Below are 19,061 nucleotides of genomic sequence, written 5' to 3' on the forward strand. Positions count from 1 at the left end.
GTTGGGGGGGAACAGTAAAAAAGATTTTTTTTAAAAAGAGACAGAGCTCCAAACCAGCTATCCCCGCGCTCGGGCAGCCTGGCCATCACCAGGCCGGGGGGGGGGGGGGGGGGGGGAAGAGCCATTTCCAGGGGCAATAGCCGCAGCTTCTCTCTCTACTGCCCTGCATCCCCCGCCCCAACCCCCATGTGAGAACATTCCCCACAGACAAGCCCAGGCCTTCCCATTTTCACAGCAGGCAGCCCCCTTTGCTTTCCTCCCACGCCAGGAGCGGGTGCCGCGAGTCATCCCCCAGCCTGAAAGCTCTTGCAGCCACTCTCCTGTGGTCACATTTTTGCAGCAGCCCCTTGGCTGTAGAGAACTTTGTTTTGAAGAGCCGGAGGGGCCTGGTGGGCTCAGCCTGGGGGGTCACAAGATGAAGTCAGGCCCCTCTTCGCACCAGCCCCGAGGCCCAGGAGGGCAGCCAGCTGCTTAAACGCCCAATGGTGTAGCTCAGCCCTCACGGAGGAGCAGAGCTGCTCCTGGGCTGGAGGGGTCAAACCACGACTCACACACCAGCCTGGAACGCCCGATTGTTCCCCAGCCTACCAGCAGGTGGAGACCAGCACCACGCCCTGCCGGGGCCTTGGCTCTCCGCTCCACCCCACCAGGCAGCATTGGTCATCGAATCAGGCCCCTGAGCGAGCGTCTCCGCTGGAGGGGCCTGCTACATATCCAGGGGCACCAGCTCACGCAGCCCAGACTCTGCCTAGCAGAGGGGCCGTATTGCCTGGGAGCCCGGACCTGGTCTCCAGACCAGAGGAGATCCAGCTGCCCTGAATACAGGAGGAGCTGCCTGGCTAGCCGTCCCAGCATGCAATGCTATAGGGCCACTCGGCTCACGCCGGAGCAGCTGCGTGTGGGGCCCTGCAGTCTGTATTCAGAGCCCCTGGGTGGCTGAACGCTGCGTGCGGTTTGCAGCTCACCGAGTGGCTATCCTCACGCTGTCGGGGTCATGAAACCACGTTACCCAGTGCATTAGACACCTATGGGTGAAGCCAGGACGAAATGGACACAAGAACCACCCCCAGTCACTAAGCACGCTAAGCGTGACACATGAATCCCTCACCCCAGTGAGGACGCCGCCGTTCTCTGACCCAGCGTAAGACGCCGCAGCCTGCACACGCAGCTCCCACGGGCGCGCCAGTGGGCTACGTTTTTGAACGAGGAGCATAGCGAGAAAGCCAGCCAGCCAACGAAACCCAGCTCTCGCGCCCTCGCCAGCCCCAATCGTTTGTAACGCTCTGGCCCACAGACCCAGATCTCTTGGGCTCCACGGCTGATATTCCCCCAGCAACGGAAATCCCAGAGCATCCTCAAAAGCCGATTATCTGCCCTACCATCCCCACCTCCGACACTGAACCAGCTTGCCTTTAAACATTGAGAGACTGGTTGAAAAGGGATTTGATTTCACCTGCCCCTGAATACACCCCTCCCCATGTCTGTGGGGAAAGGAATATTGTGGAATGGGGTGTTTCGGTCAGCACTGATCACTTACCACTGGGCTTTAAGTACTTCTTGGCATGCAGGTAGCTTTCCAGCATGCGTTCGTTGAAGAGCATATACCCCATAGGCTCCGAGATAATTATGTCCACCTGTTCGGGAAGCGAGATTTCCTCCACCTTGCCGGGGATGACCACGATCCTGTCCGTGAGGTTGTTGCTTTTCACTAAAACCTGGGCGAGGAGAAAAAAAGTCAGAGAAAGGAAAAGAGAAGCGGCCCCCACTTCCCGGGTCTAAGCCAGCCACATGATCCAAAATGATCTGTGGGTATCTGCTGCTGGCACCAGCCCAGGAACATGCAGTGGGGTTTGCTGGGACTATCACGAATTGTGCTAAAAATACATCAGGGCAAAAATGATCTAGTTTAACTGAACGTCTGCGAGACAGCTTCAAAGGAGGGCAAAGTCAGTCAATTTCATCCAGCTGAGCGAGACTGGGCCAAAGTCTTTAAGAGCAGGGGATCTTCTGAAGACAAGGAACCGTGGCAGGGAGTGCCATGCATAACCCAGTCAGGGTCATGTTCCAGCCCACACATTCAAGTCCTTTCACCCCACTTTCCTCTCCGGATCCAGCACTTGGCATCTTCCAACCACTTGGTTACCTGGTCACACCTCCTGACACCTGCATCGCATAGATGGGTAAACCGAGGCAGGAGAGAGGACGTGACCTGCCCCAGGTCAGACTGAGTCAAGAGCATACCAGTCAAAGCTCGGTCTGTATAGGCTGGAAATTCAGGTTGTGATCCTCACTGGGAGAGGGAATGATACAAAATGGATGGGGGCTTCTGGTCACTGACTGGGGGAGAACGTTTCAGGGAGGAAAAATGGACCAAGCTGCAAATACACAGCAACAGACCTGAGCTCATGGAACCAGGAAGAGGCTACGAAATGAGCAACTTCTGGGCTGATGGTCTTTGGAACACCTTCAAGAGACCCTGGCTCATGGCTCCTCTCCCTATAGGCCTTGCCAGCCTGAAGCACGAGTAATCCCAGCTCTCCCTTTCCTGATGTGCTAGAATCCTGGTGAGCCATCCAGGAGGATCCTTTCAAGGAGACCCCCCAGGTTCTCTGGGCCAATACATCAGACAGTTTCCTTCCAGTTTTTGGTCTTCTCTCAGATTCCCCGCACACACCCGACTCAGCTCCTGCCTCCGAGTCCAAGCATCAGTACAGGGCTCCCCTCCGCACAGAGCCCAAAATAATCCGTGCTTTATGTGGGGTCTGCAACACTTTATCAGCTGAGTGACCGGTTAACAAAAGGGATCTAGAACCCCAGGACAAGAGTTCCTGGAAGAAGAAAACCACGGTTCCAGAGCTTGCCTGTCGGGTCTTTGCTTTCAGAGTCAACTAACCAGCAGCATCCTGGGGTCCCGAGGGCAGGACCACAGCAGCCGGGAGATACAAGAATGCCGAAGCTATCCGGCATTTCCGCACACTTGCCATAACTTGCAACCAAGTAGGCAGATAGCAGCAGCAGCAACTCCTCATCAACAGCGCAGCTATTGCCTGTCTCCTCAGTGGGGTCTTCAGTCACTTCCTGTCTTCCGCAGGGGTGTGTGCTTCCAAGGAAGCTGCCATTTCCTGATGGGGAAGACCCCACCAGGTCATCCCCACCGCCAGCACGCTGACCGTTTGCTCGTTCCCATCCACAGATCTGACAGCTAGACGGGACCAGGAGCCCCCACAGCCTGAGCTCCTGCATAGCAAGCCAGAGAACTTCACGCAGCTACCCCTGGATTAACTCACTGGATCGTGTTGGACCAACACTTGTCTTCCAGCCAGCCAGTCTGGAGGCTTCAGGAGACAGAAAAGCACTGCTTCCCTGACGTTGAACCCCGTCCTGGGGACACATCACCACGGCCTCCTTCTGCCATGACCTTACCCTTGTGGCATCATCTGAAGTACATCCTTCCAGCCTCCACCAGCCGCATGGATTTGGCTCCTCCCAGCCACCGTGTGCACTGGACCCTGCCAGCACCAGTTCTGCCAGCAAACTACGTGGCCAGTTTTTCTCTGCCCTTTTTTTTAGGGATGCTCTGATCTCACTCCATCTTCCCCAGACCCTGCCAAACCTGGGAATTCCGCTCTTGGGAACTGTCCAAGTCCTGACAATCACACTCTGGATAAACCAATTGGGCTTGGTGCTGGCCCAGTTTCATCAACTGGCTCCAAACTTTGCTTTTCAGACTATTTCAGCTTATCTCCTTATGTCCCGCAAACACTCCAGCGCCGGAGTCCTGCATGTCTCATGGTTAGAGTGCAGGATGCCTGGGTTCTATTTCTGGTTCTGCCACCAACATGGCAGGCGTCCTTGGGCAAATCACATCCCCTCCTCATGCCTCAGTTTCCCCATCCATAAAAAGAGGTTAGGACCCAGCTGACCGAGGGGGGCTCTCTCTAAATGAGAATGGCTAGCTTCATAATACAGCCAAAGTGCCACCATGTCGCTCCAGAGCCTCCCACTGGCCCTCAGCTCCTTTTGACGCCCAAGTATAAAAGCAGCATCGTGTACCAGGTCTTGCGCTGTGGCCTGTTTCTCGTGAGCACCTGTTGAGTCTCCGCAGCACAGAGAGAAGCCTGGTGCGTCTGCGCATCGGTTAGATGCCATCAAACGAAGCCTTCGCTGTTCTAAGCAGCGCTTCACCAGATGCCTGGGCTGATGCCGGTCCGGCTTCCAGAAGTTAGCGCTGGGACGCTGGACTGAGCAATGCTGAGTTCCCACGGTGGCTCTTCCTCAACGCTCCACCGGTGTCCGGTTCGCTGGCTCAGCCACCGTTCTGAACTGGCGCTCCCATATCCCCAGGGCTGAGAGAGGCACCAGTCCTGACGGAGCCCCACGAGGAAGCTTGAATGCTTGACAGGATTTCAAGCCAGGTAACGCCTTGGCTGGCTTGGCAAAGCCTGCCCCAGAAGGCTGCAGCTCAGCTCCCTCACAATCATGTGATTCTTTGACCTGGAGGATGATCTTCCCGCACCCAGCACCCTGCTGCACAGGGACTGTCTCCTCTTTGGCTGAGGAGAGCAGCCCACAGCGCCTTGGCAGAGGAGCATCCCTGCAAGGCAAAGAGTGTTGACCTGCAGGCAGCTGCCATGTGAGCCGTACTGACCTCCGCCTGCTGGGCCATCGTGCTGGCTTCTACTGCATAGATTTTTCTCGCCCCAGCCTGTGCGGCAAAGAACGAGAGGATGCCGGAGCCGCAGCCGACGTCCAGGACGATCTGGGGAGAGAGGAGGGAGAGAGTGAGGAAGCAGCTGCCGATAGTCCCCCCCGCCCTCCACCTACCGACTGACCCAGTGGGCTCGTTCAATCCCTTTGGTTCAGACATGTGCGCCGCGGGGAACGGCATGCCTCGCTCTCCCAGCAGCTTGCCTGTGCCAGAGACCAGGTTGAAAATGCAGCTCAGGATGGAAGAATTCCTGTTTCAGGGCCATCCACCAAAATTGGAGGATTGAAAACAAGCCGCCCCTCGGAAAGGAGCGCTCCCAAATATTTGCTTGAGTTGGAGAAAGGAAAGCTAAGTCCCCCCACAACTGTTTTGAAACCTCTGAACTCCCCACAGATCCCGCCACCTATGGGCCAGGCCAGTCTCCCGCCCGAGACCTCAAACCAAGCTCTCACCAGCAGGGACCAAAACGATCCCACAGCCTTTTACACAACAGCTGGGGTTTGGTCCCCATGTCTTTGGGTCAAATCTCCCCTGGGCGATGCACTGGCTGCTAAGCTCCACCCCAGAGGGAGCTGCATTTCAGCAGCTCCTAAGAGTCTGGGATTGTCCATAGTTCAGAGCGGTCTTGGGGGTCGTACGGCCTCGGCTCCAACTGGGTGAATTTTAACTGGGCTCCTTTTATAGACAATGACTCACAAATACAAGCGAACCGAGGCTGCAGGGACTTCTCAGGGCACAAAGCACGTATCGTTTAATTAGCAACATGGCGGCAGAAGACAGAACCGCCCGTCTGCATCAGTTGCTCTTATGCGCATGTAGATCTTTGTGCTGGCTTCTGATAAGAAGCTACTGAAATTAAAAAGCTTATCCACAAAGACAGACTTTCAAAACAGCCGTTCCCGGCAGAAAGACGCGGCTTTCAGAGCTCTGCTTGCGGTGGGAGAAATTGCTTCAAGTGTCTAACTTTGCCCCATTTAAAAAAAAAAAAAAAAAAAAAGATTCACCAAGATCTTGATCTGTCAGGAGATTTACAGAACGGGGTCCCCTGCCTTGGCAGAGTCACGGTTTTCACCGCCTGCTTGCTCCGGAGAGAATCCCACCCCGGGAGGCAATAAAACGGAAAAATGTTTACTCCCAATTAACCCTATTGGATCAAACAGCAGCAACGCTGAGCACTCCCACAGTAGCTTAAAGCAGTGTACAAATGCTACATTGTACGTCTGCAATATTGAAAGCAAGCACAGCTGAAAGGGCAGAAAAAGGCCCTGGGAACCAGGACTCCTGGGTTCCATTCTGAGCTCTGGGAGGGGAGTGAGAACTAGTGGGAAGAGCATGGAAAGCTGGGAGTCAGGACTCCTGGGTTCTATCCCCGGCACTGGGAGGGGAGTGGGATCTAGTGGGTTAGGATGGGGGTGCTGGGAGTCAGGACTTCTGGGTTTTATCCCCACGAGTGGGATCTAGCGGGTTAGGACAGAGCGGGCTCTATTCCCAGATATGCCACTGGCTGCCACCTTGACAAGTCACCTGCCTCCCACCACGCTGTCTCCTCTGTAAAACGGGCCCATCAGGGGGTGCAGTTCAGTGAAGTCTCTGTGGGTGGTTTGAGGGTCTCAGGTGGCAGGGGCTGTGCAAGGCAAAATCGCTGGCTATAACTCAGGACCGAGGCCTAGCGCCTCCCGAGGCTAGTGAGGAAAGCCAAGCCCTCGAGTTGACAGAGCACAGTGTCACTCGGGTCGCACCCACAGAGAACGGTTCCCATGGGGATGGGAGGGACTTTACAGCACCTGCCACTAGCCCAGAACTGCTGAGCTTCCCTTTCCTCGGAGGCAAATCTTCCCGGCAGACAGGCCAAGCAATCCCACCACAGGACCAGGCACGTGAAGGGACGATGCAGGAGGAGCATCTGCCATCCTCCCTCCAGGCCGGATCATACTGTTCACCCCATCCCCAGTGAGTCCAACACAGGTGTGTTAGCTGGATCTTCACCGCAGACCAAACCATCACCTGGCTGCCCAAGTCAGGATAAGAAGGGTAAAGAGAGAGAAAGAGCTTTTGATACAAATGGCTCCCTTGCCAATCTCAGGAGATGAAATCGACGCAAGCGCAGACACGAGTTCCACACGATTCCCCCGCTGCGCGAGTTCTAATTAGACCCTCCAGGAACAAGGTTCACATACAAAGCCAGCTGGTCCCCTGGCTGACAGCGTGGCCTAATTGGTTAGTCTTAATCTCAATTATTAATTACGTGTATTACAGAAGCACCTAGAGATCGCGACCAAGACGGGGCGCCCCTTTGTGCCAGGTGCTGCACAGACTGCGCGAGAGACAGTCCCTGCCCAAAGATCTCAGGCTAAATAGCCAAAAGCTGGGAGGGGAAACTGAGGCACCGAGAGTGGAAGACTTGCCCAAGGTCACTGAGCTGGTCAGCAGCAGAGCTGGGAATAGAATCCAGGTCTCCAGAGTCCCAGTCGCTGCCCTGTCCACTAGGCCACTCTGTCTCCTTGTGATGGATGGTGGGAATTGGGATGGTCACATGCATAGACCAAGATGGCATGAAGTGGGTGTGGCCATCAATGCCTATACCCGTCAGTCAGGCAGTCTAGTGCCCAGATCATGTGGGTCCATTAGGGGAGTGGTTGCTAGGAACAGAGTGCCTCCCGGCACCCAGGAAGCAAGCCAAGAGCCGAGACTAGGGAGCCCCTGCTGTATTTAGAAGGTGTACGGCGGTAGCGTCTAGATGCCCCCGGCACGGACCAGGATCCCACTGGGTTAGGCGCTGATCACCACTCACAAGCTTCTGCCTGTCCGGAAAATACACGATACTTTCAGCTGCCTCATCCAGGGAGCAGGGGGGCGGCATACCCACAGGCACCACCCGTGGGTCACCTCCAGGTCGCTGGCTCACAGCTGGCCCAGCCGCTGGTGATCAGGAGTCACTGCCCTCTGATGGCTCTTGGCTGTGAGAAGGGCGGGGGCCCACTCTAGCTCTGTGCCCCCATCACAGTAAGGGGAGACTCAGCCGAGAGACCAAGGACTGTCTGAGTCAGACACTGAACTCCCCCACTGGAAGGAACACAACCTCTCTCATGAGGAGGATGGGGGTGGACAGGCACTCCCAAGGCCTGGCTGAGGCCATTACTGGAGAGAACCAGGCTCCTGCTGCCCCAGTGTTTGAAATCCCTCCCGTACCCAGCGACGCCACAGTGCGATCCCTGGCACAGCCCTTGGCGGGAGCAATGTCTACACGGCTCAGCCCGATGCTGCCGGTACCAGAACGGGGCTCTCCGGTCCCGGCCCTTGCCCTGCAGGGTCGGAAGGCATCAGACCACGCAGACTGAAACACGTGGCTCTGGATCAGCTGCTGTCTTCCTCAGGCTGGTTTAGGACGTTCTGGGTGCAGCTACCTATCGGCATGAGCAGGTGATCAGTGCCCCACCAGAGAGTAGCTCCCAGCAGAACCTTTCCTAGCACGCTGTCTCGTCTAGCTGCTCGGGCAATGGAGCTCCCATGGGAGTCCACTCCAGAGGCAGGAGGCTCCTGACTCCCTGTCATAATTCATCCCACTGCCCACCTTGCGAAGCCGCCTGCCTTTCCTCCCGAGCATGGCCAACGGCCCCGTATCACAGCCGGCCGGGAGGGGCTAAGAGTCTGAACAGAGCCAGTACTCTGGGTACCCATCACCACGGGACCCACGGCCCTGGGGAGTTCTACACTGAGTTTTGTTTCAGAAGACAGCTGTCCCGGCAGATACAGCCCTTGGATTTACCCCACCCCTCCCAGGGCACCTGGAAGTTAAAGCACCACTAGGATCCCCCCAAAAGCAGTCACGGAGAACCTAGGCTGCATTTTTACTGCTTTGCCCTTCTTTCCTCCTCTCGCCATCCCAGCCACTACCCAGCACTAGGGTCCCCTCTAGCGGATGGGGAGTCAGGACTCCTGGGTTTGAGTCCTGATTCCGCCGCAGCCGCATGGAAAGTCGTTTCCCATTTCCGTGCCTCACTTTCCTCTATAACAGACTCCCCATCTCCCAGAGGGCGGAGTTACTGCCAGGAAGCCTCAGGATCCTTGGACGGAAGGTGCAGTGTGATGAGAAATGCCACCACCTTCTCTGGGACCAGATCCACACCTGACAACTTTGGTTCCCACTACACTCACCACATAACCAAAAAAAACCCCAGCCAACAGTACAGGCCCATTACCAGACGGAAACGGGCAAATTATGAATGATACAGAAAAAGCAAAGGTGTCCAGTAATTATTTCTGTCCTGTATTTGGAATGAAGCAGGACAATGTACTCAGACTTTCCAGTCCATTAGCGAAAGAGGAAGACATTAAACAGCATTCACTAGGTAGAAACGTTTTTAAATTAGCAGGTCTGGATAACTTTCACCCAAGAGACTTAAAATAGTTGGGCAAGGAGAAGATCTCTGGACCGCTGTTAATTTTTCATGAATCCTAGAATATCAAAGAAATTCCAGAAGGCTGGAAGAGTGCTGACTTTGTGGCCATATTCGAAAAGGACAAGCAGGATGACCTAGATAACCATAAGCCAGCCAGCCGGACATCAATCCCAGGCAAAATAGTAAAAAACCTGATATGGGATTCAAAGAATTAAAGAAGAGGAATCTAATTATTGCCAGTCAACATGGAAAAATAGGTCACATTTCACAAACCTGAGTGCAGTTTTTGATACGACGACAAGTTTGTTGATAAATATAACAGACCCGCAGAGTGATCTGGATCGCTTGGCAGGCTGGGCCCATTCAAACACGAGTTACAACACAGGCAAATGCCAAGTTATCCCTCTAGGAACAAGGGCTGGCAGCCAGCCCAACAAACGGGGGACTGGAGAGCAGCGACTCTGAAAGGACGTAGGGCTCATGGCAGACAAGCAAACCAAGGGGAGCTGCCAGTGCCCTGTATGGAGAAAAGGGCTGGTGTGACCCTTGGTATATAAAACAGGGGAGGAGAGAGGCGATTTCACCTCGAAGCGCCACTGGGAGCCCAACACTGTGGCCAGTTCTGGGGCCACATTTTTAAAAAAAGAGGTTGAAAACGTGGGAAGGGTGCAGAAAAGAGCCACAAATATGATTCAGAGGCTTGAAAAACACCTTCGGGTGAGAGATTGAAGCAGCTCAATCTTTTTGGATCATCAAGATCGAGAGGGGACCTGATTAGAGTGTCTACAAACTTCCTGGGGCGAAACCGGGGGGTGCCAGAGGGCTCATTAGCGTAGCGGAGCAAGGAGAACAAGAACTAACAGCTGGGAGCTGAAGCCAGACATTCTCATCAGAAACAAGGCCCCACTTTTAACAGCGAGGTGCGATTAACCAGGGGAACAAACTGCCAGCGAACGGCGGCTGCTCCACCTCTCAAGATCTGCTAATCAGGAGCCTTTCGGAACAAGATGCTTTAATCAGACCCCAGGGACTGTGCTCAGTGCAGGGGGATGGGGAGCAATTCTCTGACTCCTGTTACAAAGGAGCTCAGACTAGATCTAATGATGCTTCAGGCCTGGCAAAGACAGCGGAAAACCCAGTTCAGCAGCCCGACGCGGCCAGCAGCTCGTACTCGTTCTCTTTGCACGCGTTGGCAAGAAGCTCACATGGGAAGAGAGGGGCTCTGGCCAGCAACGCAGGTTTTCAATTAACATGCTGCCCAGGATATTCCATTAGCTGCTGCTCTCCGTGGTTATCAGCAGACATGAGCCGAGATCAGGCCAGCAGCCCGGAGCCCGGGTGTAACTAGCTGAGCGCACGGAGAACTGGGGCTATTGGCTGCATGTTACTTTATTGGAAAAAAAACAAAAAAAAACAAAAAACAAAAAACCCCACACCTGGTGGTGGGCACGACTATCCGACCCCAGACAGCACGAAACACAGGGTTCAGCGCCATAGCACAGATCCAAGGGCTCGCGGGACACGGCCGGTCCAACACCTTCTGCTGGCTTGATCCCAAACCCAATGCAGAAAGGCTACAGGGATCCTAGCAGGGGCGGTGACAGCATCTCAGAGGTTGGGTGAAGATTAACCCAGCCTTCGTCAAATACATCCCTGACCTACACCCTAGGCAGGGGAAACAGCGTACGGAGACCTGCCCAGTGATCAGAAAGGAGAACTGCCGCAGGGGAGATCCCAATGCTGTGCCGGCCACGCCCTCTTCCATGAGCCCCCCCCTCTGGAGTCTGACAGAGGGGTAGCAGGATTTCTCCTCCTCCTCACCTTGTCTTTGAAGTCACTGTGGTTCTGCAGGATGGCCCGCTGGTACGTGCCCGTCCGGACGTAGTCCTGCATCATGTTCTGTTGCTGGGACAGGTAGCCGTAGAACTAAAGGAGACATGAGAGAGTTCGTTTACGCCCCAGAAAGGGAGGCGGGTCTCGCCTGGGGGAGGATGGAATCTTGCCAGAGACGAAGGTTCCCAAAACAAAGCCGGCACAGAGCAGCTGGGTGACTGCTCGGGAGAGGGGCAGGGTGCTGGTGGGTTTTCCCCTTAGACAGCTCGGGGGCCATGCCATCTCAGGTTGCGGCCTTGGCAGGGCGGGCCAGTTGGTCCTGGGATAGGAGATCTCCAAGGAAAACCCAAGGCACTGCAGAAAACAGCGCTGGGCACACATCCATCATGGTCAATACTGAGCCCAACATTCAAGCATCACTCTAGGGGGTGCTAACCCGCAAGCAGCAGGGCTAAATGGAGCTCCTCCCCATGCCAGCTACTGTCCCGAATGGGGCAGGGGCGCTGGGTTGCTGCACCCTCCCTCCCATGTGTCATTAACGAATCTGGGGCACACTTTGCAAGAGGATCCTGGACCAATTCAACGCTGCCCTCCCTCCCCCGGAGCACGGACTGCTGAGGGTATGCCGCATGGCCTTTTCTGCGGGCCGGGGGGCCTCCCCAGGCAGGGACAGCTGCAGATCTACACATGCAGCTCCTAGGAGATCGGGCAGCAGCGGGCCCTCCTACCTGGAAGTACTGCACTGCGGAAGACTCCTCCGTCCGCTCGCTGAACACTGACCGCTCTATGTTGTGACCCCGGCAGTTTTTCAGGATATTATAAAAGGAACAGAAATCTGAAAGCAGAACCAAGCGCTGGGGCTTTAGAGGGGTCATCGCTGGCAGAGACCCAACGGGGGGGAGGGGGGGGGAAGCGCCTCACCTGATGAGCCGTGTGCCCCACTGGCCAACGGGGCCAAGGACAGCCCCAGTTGGTCCTCATGGGGTTGCAGTGGGGGAAGGGGCAAGAAATGAAAGCTGAATGGGAGGGAAGGGTCACTGGAACAAAGGGGAAATATGGCTGCAGAGAGCCATGAGTGGGGAAGCCTCTGAGATGCACTAAGGACTGCCCTGAGGCTGGGATCACAGGAACCAGAGATCCCTGACCATCAGGGCAGGGGCAAGGAAGGAGAAGGAACAGCCATGGGCAGGGCAGAATCACAGAAACGTGGGGCTGGGAGGGACCTCGAGAGGTCGCTGAGCCCAGCCCCCAGCGCTGAGGCCGGACCGAGTCAACCTAGACCAGCCCAGACAGGGGTTTGTCCGACCTGTCCTTAAAACCCTCTACCGATGGGGATTCCCCAGCCTCCCTTGGAAGCTATTCCAGAGCTCAACAGTCCTTAGCATTAGAAAGTTCTCCCTAGTGTCGAACCAAACTACACACTAAGCGGATCATTGTCCTACCTCCAGTGGCCATGGAGAACAACTGACCCCCATCTTCTCCAGAATATATCAGAAGACTGTTTTCCAGTCTCCTCTGCCCCCCTGCAGTCTTTTCTCCAGACTCAACCTGCCCAGGGAGTTTGTAACCTTTCCTCATAACTCAGGTTTTCTAAACCTGGGATCATTTTGGTTGTTCTCATCCGGACTTGCCAGTTTGTCCACATCTTTCCTAACATGCAGAGAGTCCATAATCGGACACAGGACTCCACCAGTAGACCAGGACACCGATGTCTTATGGCTGACATCCAACTCCTGTTAACACACGCTAGAATATTAGCCTTTTTGGCAACTACATCGTGCATCCAATTGGTGATCCCCTGTAACCCTCAGCCCCTTTCAACAGTACTACCTCCTAGCCAATAACTCCCCATTGTGTACTTGGGTGTTGGACTTTTCCTTCCGAAGCGTAGCACATGATTGAATTTCATCTAGTCGATTTCAGATGAATTCTCTCATTTGCTGGGGTTGTTCTGAATTCTCTCATTTGCTGGGGTTGTTCTGAATTCTCTCATTTGCTGGGGTTGTTCTGAATTCTAATCCTGCCCTCCAAAGTGCTTCCAACCCCCCCTCAGTTTGGTGTCATCTGCACATTTTATAAGCACACTCTCCACTCCATTATCCAAGTCATTCATGAAAACACTGACCAGTACCAGACCCAGGACTGACCCCAGAGGGACCCCGCCCAGTTTGGCAGCATACTCAGTGTGCTCTTTCAACCAGTTGTGCACCCACCTGACAGTAATTCCATCTAGACCACACTTCCCTAGCTTGCTCCTGAGAACGTCACATGGGGCCATGTCAAAAACCTGACTAAAACAGCAAGATCTATCATGCCTACTGCTCCCCCCTGGGCCAGAAGCCCTGTCAAAGGAGGAAATGAGGATGGTTTGGCAGGGTTTGTTCTGGATAAAGCCGTGCTGGCTATTCCTTCTAACCCCAGTATCCTCCAGGTGCCGGCAGACTGATGGTTTAGTCATTTGGTCCAGTATCTTTCCAGCTATTGAAGTCAGGCTGCCTGGTCTATAGTGCCCGGGACCCTTTGTACTATGTTTGCACTTGTCCTGGAGGACTGGAGCTCACCCACCCTGCAGAAGTCTCAAAGATAATTGCTACCGGTTCCAAGATTCCTCAGCCAGCTTCTTCAGTACCTCGGATGAATCTGATCAGGCCCTGCCATGCATACAGCTAACTGATCAAAGTCTTTAACCTGTTCCTTCCCTATTGTGGCTTGCATTCCTTCCTCCTTGGTAATATTAATTGTACTGAGGACCTGGTTGCCATTAACCTTTTTGGTGAAGTCTGAAGCAAAAACAGGCATTAAACACCTCAGCCTTCTTGAAGTCAATTATTAGTTCTCTGGCCCCGCTAAGTACAGGCCTTGCTCTCCCCTGCTCCTGAGGTATTTAAAGAACCTCTCTGCCCTTGCCAGGAGTAACTCGTGTGTCAGAGCCTCTGATGTTGCCCCTAGTGCTTGTCATATTTGTCTGTACGCCTCCTTAGCAAGTAGGCCACGTTTCCACTTCCCGGGGAATTCTCTTTGGATTCCCAGGTCACTAAGGAGCTCTAGCAAGAGGCGAATATGGATCCTCCAATTCTTCCTGCCTTTCCTTTGCTTCGGGCTAGGCTGCCGTTGTGCCTTTAACACCATCTCCTTGAGAAACAGCCAACTCTCCTGAACAACTTTTCCCTGAGATTTTCTTCCCGGGGACCTCACCTACCAGTTCTTGGAGTTTGTTAAAGTCCAATTCTTTGAAATCCCTTGTCCTTAGTCTACTGCACTCACTCCGACTCACGAACCCTTTCACCGACACTGCCTTCCACTCTCGGATTTGCTACCAATTCCTCCCAGTTGGTCAGAATCAGGCCTGAAATGGTTGGCCCCCCAGCTACTGTCTCCACTTCCTGAAACAGACAGAGTTGTCCCCAGCACACCCCAAGAACTTAGTGGAAAGGTTTGTTTTGCTATATTACTTTTCCAACAGGTGTCCAGGGCAGTTCAAGTTCCTTGTTACTCCCAGGTCCTGGGTTCTGGATATTTCTTCTATTTGTTCTAGAAACGCTTCATCCCCCTCCTCTTCCTGATTGGCGACCTTAGTAGTGTCACTACCATGATGTCACAGCTATTTTTTACCCCGTTTCTCTTTACCCAGAGATTTGTATGAGACGTAGTCAGAGGATCCTCTGGGATCAACTGCAGCTGGGAACGGAGGAAAGCACGGTTGGGTTTTATGCCCTGAAATCGGGAGTCTCGGAGAGATGCCAGGGACGGATGGACAGGGCAAGGGCAGGTTAGCAGGAGGTGGAGACGCAGCCGATGGCCCAGGATGATGAGCTGGAAATGTTTCCAAGAATCCTGGCGAGGTACGAGACGTGGGGCTTGGTCAGTAGCTGCACCCATGGCCTCCTGGGCAGACTAACTCCAGGCCACTGGGCCCAAGCCGCTGAACACACCGATCCCACCAGACTCTGCCCTGGGTAGGCGACAGGACTGGCTCGGGGGGAGAGGGCGGCTCGCAGAGCCGACCAGGATATAATAATCCAAAAGGGGCATGAGCATCGCTATGAGGCGAGGAGCCGCAGCAGCTCAGGACTGGGAGAGCCAGAGGTGCTGGGGTCAGGACTTGGGCGCCCGTGCCAGGACTGGAACAGCAGGGGGCGCTGCTGCTCAGGACAGAGGCGCATATGCTGAACAAGTCTGCAGAGCACCTGCCTGGCTCCAGCCAGCAGCCGCTGCTCACATTCCTGAGCACCGATTCAGAGACAAGAACATGAATCCAGGGGAGGGGCGGGGAGCAGGCATGGCTGGCGCACACGGCCTGTAGGGAGGGGCCAGCACTCCAGACAGTCCAGCCATTTCAGGGGAAGGTTCCTGTAAAGCAGCGGAACAGGAGCTGGCTGGGATTGGGGGGGACAGGAGAAGAGATCAGCACCCAAGGGGTGAACAGAGACCCCAGCAGGTTACACAGAGCTCTGCTGGTGGACCTGAGGCTGCTAGTGAAATGCAGGGGAGGGGGAAGGACTCGATTCACTAAGGAGGGGGATCTGGGCACAGGAGTTAGAAACAGGGACTAGACTACAGAGATGCACATAGGACTCACCCCCTCCCTGGTAGGCTGGGGGGGCCCAGCCACCAGCACCGACCCCCTAATTTCTATTCTGTGCTGTTCCACACAGCAGCCAGCTGGGGTCACTGTTGTACAAGGAGGGGCAGTTCATTGCAGGGACTGAGGCTAGGCAGCCAGGCCTGGAAATGGGGGTAAGGGGGACTCACAGGACAGCCAGGATACTACTGAGAAGGGGGAAGAGAACCCCACCCTAACCCCCCACTAGCTTAGCATCATAGGGGCTGGATTTGTCCTTGCAGCAGGTGCTCCAGGGCTTTGTCCGGTTGGCCAGGCCCTGAGGGTGGGATCTCAATTACCACTGGCCAAAGAGAAAGGCCCCAGAAGGCTGGTTGAGTCCCAGAGCCAGGAGTTTGGCGAATCAACTTGTGGGAACAAGCCTGCCCTGGAACAGCAACTGATAGGGTAGCCGAAGCGTCTCCTCTGGGTATAACTGGGGACAACCCAGAGGTGTGAAGCAGCCAACCCCTCCCCCCCGCCCACTAGCAAGCAGAAAGGACCAGGGGACATACCAGTCGGTGTTGCAAACTGCATAAGGACACTATTACACCCCAACGTGATGATGAAGGACTGTTTGCCCACGCGGCTGCATTCCGTCTCCCTGGACACAGAACACTTAAATACGCACACATCTTCATCTGGGGGAGGAGAAGAGAAACAAGGGGTTAGTGTCCCACGGGGGCCACGCTTCCCACGATGGGGCACGTGCCACTTTTCAACCCCAGAGGCGGCTGCAGTTCAGCAGCAAGCAGGGCCAGGCTAGCACAAGGCCTCACGCGCTGCACAGACAGGGTGGCACAAGGCCTGGTAGACCTAGGACCAGCTCCCCAAACAAGGGGGGTGGGAGGGGTTCCCAGAGATGTCAGACTTTCAAATCCCATCATTCCGATTCTCGCCTTGCTTTGATTCCCCACTTATGCTCCAATGCGGATCTAGCGACCGCGGTCTTGAGAAGCATTGGAGCAAGAAGCCAATGCTCAGACCACCCCAGAACTCTGGATCCCACCCTCCCAGAGGCAGACAGCTCTAATCTCACTTGCTCTGGCCTCAGAAGCACCAGGAGGGGCATGTCACCTGGGCGTTTCTTTGGCAGAGTGGTACGGGAGCTTTCAGGGGACTGAACTCCTCCACACGCAGGGATCAGAGAGGCGTGGGAATCAGCAGGCAAGAGCGCAGTGTGCTTTGGGATCGGCGGGGCAGGGCATGCATCAGAAGAGTCATGTTTTTGGCGCTAGAGAAGTGCTGAGCAATAACAGATGAAAAGGAGCCGCACCCCTCACCCGCCTAGACTCATCCCCAGAGAAGCCTGCTGGGGAGTAGGGGTCTGCTTCCCCTGCTACTTCCAGTTAGCTCTACATTCTCCTGCACGGAGCTGTCACTGCCATCCCATGCCCCACCACCTTCCTCAGCCCTCTGCTCTCACCCACTTCCACCCTCTCCTCCTTGGATGCTCTCGGATCATCGCCAAGGCTATCTGGGGAGGCTGAAACTTTGCAGCCACTTTGTTCCCTTTCCCCCTGCTGACTCAGCCATTTAGCCTCTCTGCCAGCCTCTCTCCCTGACCTCCTCCCCTCTCAGTGCTAGCCTCTATGCCCGTCACACGCACACCTGTCCCCTCTTCCCAGCTGTCCCTTACCCACAATCCGTTCCCCCTGGACTGAGCGGTAAGGCCACCTGTCACTCCTGTTGTAATGCTTACGGAGACGCCAACCAATCAGCAACAGCTGGATGGGCAAGGGGACAGAGGGCACTGGCTTCCTGTATATTTCTATCACTTGCTTTCTGAGCCTGGAAGGTCCCTGGGGCAGGAGGTGTACACACACACACACAGCACAACAGAGCCATGCTCCTCTTTGGCCACCAGCATATTTTAAGTCTTAATTGAGAAATGCAGCCTCAGGGGTCCACAATTCCTCTTGCCACTAAGGATGCGCTAATGTCACAGCTTATCCTCCGTGAGCGGGGAGAGCCCATCCCGTGGCCTCAAGGGATCTAGTTGGATCCCTTTGGCTTTCTCCCACACACTCCTGTCGGCCTTGGGAAGGATTTCCTGCTGAGGAACGGGTCCCACCGCTGAGCCAGGATGGGCGTGCCGAGGGCAGGGCGGTCTGGGCTGCACCTGGCTGACAAGCAGATTCCAACCGGAGAGGTCGGATCCGCACTCCTGACTGTGGGGGCAGGCGCTCCGAGGAGACAACCAACGCCGACAGGTCAGGCCGTTCCTGTCGCGCGCTGATGAATCTGTCTCAGGCGGCCGGCCTGTGCGCTACGTACGAGGCACTGGCTGCAGTGTGGCCATGCAGCCCTGGGGTCGCAGAGATGCCCTCCCTCCCAGGAACACCATCCTGCCGGCTGCAGGAGGGACCAGCTCTGGGGAGCGGGACAGACCTAGGGAAGGAGTGGGAGAGACCAGCTGAAGGCTACACTGCAGCAATGGGATGGATGGGACCGCTCAGCAACCCAACAATGGCGTCATGCGCAGCAGGGACCCCACGAACATCCTTCCAGCTCTCCCAACAGCCCCCAGTCCTGGCCTGCCGGTCTCCCTATTGCTCCAGCCCTGGACTCCACCACACAACCCTGCCGGTGCCCCTCAGTCCCGATCCACAGCCCCCTGCTAGCCCAGCCCTGGGCTCCGAGATGCCCCTCAATCTCCATCTGCAGCATCTCCAGCTGCTTCAGTCTCGCCCCCTTTCCTCCCAAGCAGGGACGTCTGGTCAAGTTTATCCGGTGACTTGGGCCCAAGTCCATCAGTAAGGAGGCTGAGCCCCCTGGCCCCCACTCATTTCACTTGTGAGCCAACTCTGATTTCTAAAGGGGGTTTCTTAACCCACCTCCCCCCACTCATCCTGCCCCTTGGACAAACACCAGTTCACTGACTGTTCTATTTTCACCAGCTCCCGTGGCCTCTTAAGGAGGAACAGCCCCAGATTTTGGCACCTGTAACCCATCTGCAGGTGAGGTGCCCCCTTAAAATGGCCTTCGGCACAAACAAACAAAAGCTCACTTGAAGACAAGTGTTTGCACCGGGCAGCACCCTCCTGGGTTCTTCCAACTACCCCAGAAAAGCCACAGCAGTGAGCTGCTCCCCCTTTACTCGCCAATGAGATCATCAGCCAGGTGCTTGGAGGTTCATGCTGGGCAAGCTGGGGAGGAGACACTGGCCCAAGTTGGCAGGCAGCTACCACGCACGCAGGAGCCTTTCTGCAGCAGACAGAGGAGTTTGCAGGCCCAGTTTCCTGGGAAGCCTTGTTCTGTGCATGGCGTCTGGCTAGGCCGGTTCCACCGGCTCCTCGCAGTCGTTGCTGTTTATGGGCACAGCGAAAGGAGAGCCCCTCCCAAGCCCTTTCTGCTGCTCAGAGCCTCAAAGGGGTTCGGCCTATTACAGCAGGATTAATGGATGCGCTGGAGGGGGAGGGGAGGAGGGCTTGTTAGCTCCCAGGAGACTTAGCCATGGGGGCCTCATGTTATCAGCACACGCAGAACCAGGGATGAGAAGCCCTCTGCAAATCCCCCC

The 19,061-nt window shown here is 55.5% G+C and overlaps 1 protein-coding gene across 6 annotated transcripts in view; it reads right to left on the bottom strand.

Moving 5' to 3' along the window:
- CARM1 (coactivator associated arginine methyltransferase 1) overlaps positions 1-19,061 on the bottom strand; it is a 54,592-nt gene that overhangs the window by 14,885 nt on the left and 20,646 nt on the right. For 2 of the 6 annotated variants that reach the window (XM_048831454.2, XM_048831452.2), the window contains exons 2-6: positions 16,057-16,182; positions 11,670-11,776; positions 10,930-11,034; positions 4,649-4,759; positions 1,538-1,715 (exon numbers count right to left, since the gene is read on the bottom strand). In XM_048831454.2, the coding sequence (XP_048687411.1) occupies positions 1,538-1,715; positions 4,649-4,759; positions 10,930-11,034; positions 11,670-11,776; positions 16,057-16,182 (627 nt within the window). Of the gene's footprint in view, positions 1-1,537; positions 1,716-4,648; positions 4,760-10,929; positions 11,035-11,669; positions 11,777-16,056; positions 16,183-18,551; positions 18,927-19,061 lie in introns of those variants that run through there. The other 4 variants (XM_048831453.2, XM_048831459.2, XM_048831458.2 and 1 more) reach the window with 4 other exon arrangements.

This window comes from Caretta caretta, chromosome 20 (assembly GCF_965140235.1).
Source record: "Caretta caretta isolate rCarCar2 chromosome 20, rCarCar1.hap1, whole genome shotgun sequence".
NCBI lineage: Eukaryota > Metazoa > Chordata > Testudines > Cheloniidae > Caretta > Caretta caretta.